The following is a 4,869-nucleotide window of genomic DNA, read 5'->3' as shown; positions in this document are numbered from 1 at the left end:
TATATTGTGACCGGTCGCGGTTTAACCGCCTCCCATCTCAAAGTACAGCCAACTAAGAAACATTTAGGGTGCCACTAAAATAAAAAATGTCACACGGACAAAATACAGTGGCCTAAATTTCTTGCTCCAGTTACAACTCAAAGTCACAAGCATAAACCTAGTGTAAGAAAAGGAAAAGAAAAAAAAAATCTCCCCACAGCACTTCATTCTATCGCCCATCTCACAGCCCAGCCCAGCCCAGCCGCCGCGAATCCGTGTCATCTCCCCCACTCGATCGGCAACCGCAAGAGCCGACCCTCCGCTTCCCACAAAAAACCCTAGCCATCCCTCCGGCCGCATCGCCGCCGACCGCCGACGATGCCTCCCAAGGCCAAGAAGGACGCCGCGCCGGCTGAGCGACCCATCCTTGGACGCTTCTCCTCCCACCTCAAGATCGGGATCGTAAGCCCAATTCCATCCCCCTCCCCCTCCCCCACGCACACTCCCCTCCGCCTAGTTCTACTTGTAGCCGCTGCGAGTTGCTGGATCTTGTAGCCGTTCTGGGGCACCTCGAATGGACCGAGCGAGCTCAGCGCGGCTGTGGGGCTGCCGGGGGTTTGGATTTTTAAGGCCTTCATTTGGTAGCCGTCGTCCGTGTGACCATGTCCGTGCTCGCCTGACATTCTAGGTAGTATCTACGGGCTCTGAGCTAATGAGCTGTGGATGCCTCGATGGGAGCGTTAGGTTGTGATTTCGTGGTTAATTGATTCGAGGCACGCGTTACGCGTGCTGCCCCTGGTGCACGGAGATATTCGCTTCAGAGGCTCGGGTTGTTGTTGGCACGGATTTACATGTTTTTTTGCTGTGTGCATGTAGTGACGTAGCATATATCTCGCAGTAATTCTGTATGTTTCTCTTGTAGCTATTGTGGTGCTGTACTGCATTATTTTAATCAACATCTACTGCTGTGTTGCAGATGATGCATTTGGTTTTTAAGATACCGTCAGTCTTATAGTTGTTCGATTGATCTAATGCTTCTTTAGTCTGTACTACATATAAACTAGAAGTTTGCTCGGATATTAAGTCAAAATAAGGCTACCATATTGCTTCATTTTGTGGCAAACAACATCTGTGATTATTTAATGAGTGATAATCAAAGAAGCTGGCAACTGTGTATTCTTATCATTATATATGTTATCTATTCACAACATATGCATAGCTGTTTGAATAATTGGTTTAGCATCCTTTCCCTTTTTGTTTCTCGTTGTGTGCTGATACCTCGTATTACATATAAAAAAATGATAAATATTTTGTAGTTCTAATGGACCCCAAAATGACTAGTCCATGTAATTCACTTCTCAAATTTATGTTCTTTAGCAAGGTTTAGTTACTACCTAATTAATTACACTTCGTTTTGTTGTATCTTTATTAACTAATCGAGTGTTTCATACGGTTTTCAGGAGCATTTGAAGAGGCAGAAATTACCCATGTTGATGATACAATAGATCCTGTTAGAGACATGGAAACTATTAGTGAAGAGCTCAGACTAAAGGTTTCATTGGATTTTGTTGATTTGCAGCATCAGCTGTACAACATTTAAATCTTCTTTTGATAATGTTCTATTCTATTTTCTGTGCAGGATATAGAGTTCATGAAAAAGAGACTCGATGACCTTGAAAAGTCAATGAAGAGGAGCAATGATAAGCAGCTCAAAATTGAGCATGAATTATGTGAGAGGGTGCGGCATTAATTACTTCAATTCTTCTGCATAACTATGGGTCTTTTAGCAGCCTTAATAAAATATAATTGAAAATGAAAATTCTTTATCAGTAACTTATGTTCCTTCCCTTCCCTGGACAGGTCATAGCCCATCTAGAGGAAGGGAAAGATGTCCGTTTAGGAGATTGGAAAGCTGCTGACATTGAGATCTTGAATACATTCCAGCTACTTTCAGCTTAGTCAGTTGTCTATTTGGTATGAATTTCTTCTTTCTGTGCACCCATTGTATTAGTCAATAGTCTACCATGAGAAACTTTGAAGTTCAAGTTGTCCATGGTTTTTAGCTTGGACTGGCGTCATATTGGGTTTAGGAAAAAGATACTTATGCATGCCTTTCTAGTTGAACATGTTTTGCATGTTTTGTTATGTCCTATCACCTTCCTGCATGCACTCTGTTCTGTTTCCTTGTATCTATATTTCTGCTGCCGGTTGTATTGGAGCTTTTACACGGTACCAGTATTAGTTCCGTAGTTTGCCTTGAATGGTTCCATAATAATTATCCTTGTATTGTATGATGCATTGTCTGCTGGGTTTCAACTCTAGCCTACCCCAACTTGTTTGGGACTTAAAGGCTTTGTTGTTGTATTGACAGAAACCATCTTACTGTTTTTCAGATAAATAGGTATCTTGTCATATATTCTTTCTCAATCAGTTTCCAAAGGATCTTCTCATTTTAAACCTATGATCTCATCTAACATGTTCATTATCTTGTAGGAATCAAGTGAAAAGAACAAGCAGAATCGCCGTAAAGTCAAGTATCATCAAGCTACGGGTTCTCGCAGCTATGTGGCACACTTACATGCATATGTAAGTAAAGAGTACCTTGTACATATTTGCACTAACCAACTTATTTTGCATTTTATCTGACAACTTTCCTGTAATTGATTATCTATGAAATAGAAAAAGAAGGAAAACAATGCAAAACCAAGCACAGAACAAAATGAAGAACTTGATTTGGTGGAGGCCTTCAAGACCTGCCATACCAGCTCCAAAAATGGTCTCAGTGAACCAGCAAGAGAAGCACTTGTAAGTCCCGACATCTGTTTCGCTGTGCCATTTTGTTCATTAATTGGATAACATGTCCTATTTTAATCATTTTGTATTCTGTCTTTTGCTCAAAACTGGTCATAATCCAACATAGCTATATACTTGCTAAATAAGTTAAGTACTAACTGAAGGCTGTTCTTATTTCTGGGAACAATCTACATGCAGTCATAAATTCAGATTGCAGTCATTGATATACTAGATTAAAACTGCAATGTATCAAACAAGGAATGGCTGAATGGGTTATTATCTTGGATGGATATGAAAATGGAAGCAACCTAACTGCAGCCAAGTCTCTAAAGCCCATGCTTTTAGTTATTCTCATGTGCTTTATGTATGTGTATTATCTGCTAAACCAATCTGCTGAACAATCTGATAACTGTGCTCTGTTAATACTTGATAGATGTTGACTGGAAATGAGATTGCATTTAACTGAGAACAATCTGAACTAATTGTGTCCACATGCTAGGTGATTTCTGATTGTTTCATTGTAGAGTAGCTGTGCTTTATGTCAGTAAGAACCAAACTACAGTTTACATAATGTTCCACATGACAAATCAGATAAATTGTACTACAGTCTGTCCATTTTGCTAGGTTTGCTTCTACCTCTCTGTAGTACACATCTTGCTATTTATATTTTTAAAAATACATCTTGTGTGATATTTGCACCTCAAATTAATGCAATAATGATCAACTAATGATGGGTCATTGCTGTTTCAGTCAAATATGGAAGCTTTGAGGGCAGAACCTGTTGCTGAAGGTGAGACAGCAGTATCCAGTGTGCAGGTTGTGTCCCAGGTGCTCTCCCAGAACAGCTCAAACCATTTCCTCAAGAGTGTTGGCATCAAACCAGTGGCATCCTCCAAATCATCATCATCAAATGAAAGCGAGCTTCAGGAAGAACTAGCAGCTGAAGCTAAGGCTGCTGTACAAGGTGAAATCGACGATCTCAAGAAGAGAAGTGAAGAAGCTGAGGAAAAGCTGGCGAGGACACAAAAGAAGATGGAGGAGTACAAGAAGCTAACAGAGATAAACACCAAGGCAATGGAGGAGAACAATGCGCTGCTCAAGCGTATCTTGGCCATCAACAATGGTTCTTCGACATGAGCGCTGCGCGTAGCTGCTGGTTGATGAAGCAAGGGGTCCGTGCTGGTGATTTTGCTTATGCAATAACCTATGTTGCTGTTGCTTGCCCACTTTTTAATAGTTGTTGTCATAACCTATGTGAACTGAGATGAAACTAGTACATGGAATATGATGTCTAGTGAGTTATATGTGAACCAAGTTTAGTATTGTTCATTAAGTTGATGGTACCTATGAATACCGGATCTGTTAAGTTGATGGTAATTGGAATACCGTGATCTGTTAGTTCAGCATGTGCACCTGTGATGAATTTTGTTACCTTTTTGTGACGATTTTGTAGTCGATTCTGTGACTATTTTGTAATCTATTTAGTGACGAATTTGTAATCACTTCAGTGACGAAAATGAGAGCCAATCACAGCAAGACACGTGGACGACTCACAGCATGCCCTGTGGCCCAATAAAAAGTGGACACGTGCACATCCACATCACTGGCCACGTCAGCGGCCACGTAGTCAGACACGTCACCAGCCACGTGCCAAGCCACGTCACCTGAAACATGGACAGGACACGTCAGCTGCCAGCGTGGCAGACGCCGTCTGGCCGCCTAACAGACGGCAAGTTATGACGAAAAAGGGGCTACATCAATGACGAAAATGCATCGTCATAGAAAGAATACTCTTCTATGACGAGGGCCATTTCGTCATAGAAGGAACGCACATCTATGACGAAAATATACGTTTCGTCACGTTATCCAAAATATGACGCTCATTCAATGACGAAATCGATTTCGTCACAATTTCGTCATAAAATAATATATGTGACGATTTTGGTGTCTTCAGTGACGAAAGGAAAGCGTCATTGATGAACACATCCCTAGTAGTGTATATGCACTAATCGCATACTAGTAAGAGATGAAATGATCATGCATATTACAATGATACCTTTGATATATTGGAGTAGAGGATAGTCACATAGATTCCAA

The 4,869-nt window shown here is 41.0% G+C and overlaps 1 protein-coding gene across 2 annotated transcripts; it reads left to right on the top strand.

Moving 5' to 3' along the window:
• Positions 1-207: 207 nt before the first annotated feature.
• LOC136545579 (uncharacterized) lies at positions 208-4,163 on the top strand. 2 transcript variants are annotated; one of them, XM_066537585.1, is made up of 6 exons: positions 208-441; positions 1,440-1,531; positions 1,619-1,717; positions 2,473-2,565; positions 2,659-2,784; positions 3,523-4,163. In XM_066537585.1, the coding sequence occupies exons 2-6, from the start codon at positions 1,499-1,501 to the stop codon at positions 3,907-3,909; spliced, it is 738 nt and encodes a 245-aa protein (XP_066393682.1). In that variant the 5' UTR covers positions 208-441; positions 1,440-1,498; the 3' UTR covers positions 3,910-4,163. The 2 variants fall into 2 exon arrangements, with proteins under 2 accessions (XP_066393682.1, XP_066393683.1); XM_066537586.1 differs by lacking the exons at positions 208-441; positions 1,440-1,531 and having other exon boundaries at positions 1,624-1,709.
• The last annotated feature ends 706 nt before the right edge of the window (positions 4,164-4,869 follow it).

This window comes from Miscanthus floridulus, chromosome 3 (genome assembly GCF_019320115.1).
Source record: "Miscanthus floridulus cultivar M001 chromosome 3, ASM1932011v1, whole genome shotgun sequence".
NCBI lineage: Eukaryota > Viridiplantae > Streptophyta > Magnoliopsida > Poales > Poaceae > Miscanthus > Miscanthus floridulus.
The sequence above is the reverse complement of the archived record's forward strand: the minus strand, read 5'-3'. Positions and strand labels throughout refer to the sequence as shown.

Coding starts and splice junctions, on each gene's coding strand:
- LOC136545579 (XM_066537585.1), top strand. CDS start 1,499: ATGGAAACTATTAGTGAAGAGCTCAGACTAAAG. Junction 2,566..2,658: donor TGGCACACTTACATGCATAT/GTAAGTAAAGAG, acceptor TCTATGAAATAG/AAAAAGAAGGAAAACAATGC. Junction 2,785..3,522: donor AACCAGCAAGAGAAGCACTT/GTAAGTCCCGAC, acceptor TTGCTGTTTCAG/TCAAATATGGAAGCTTTGAG.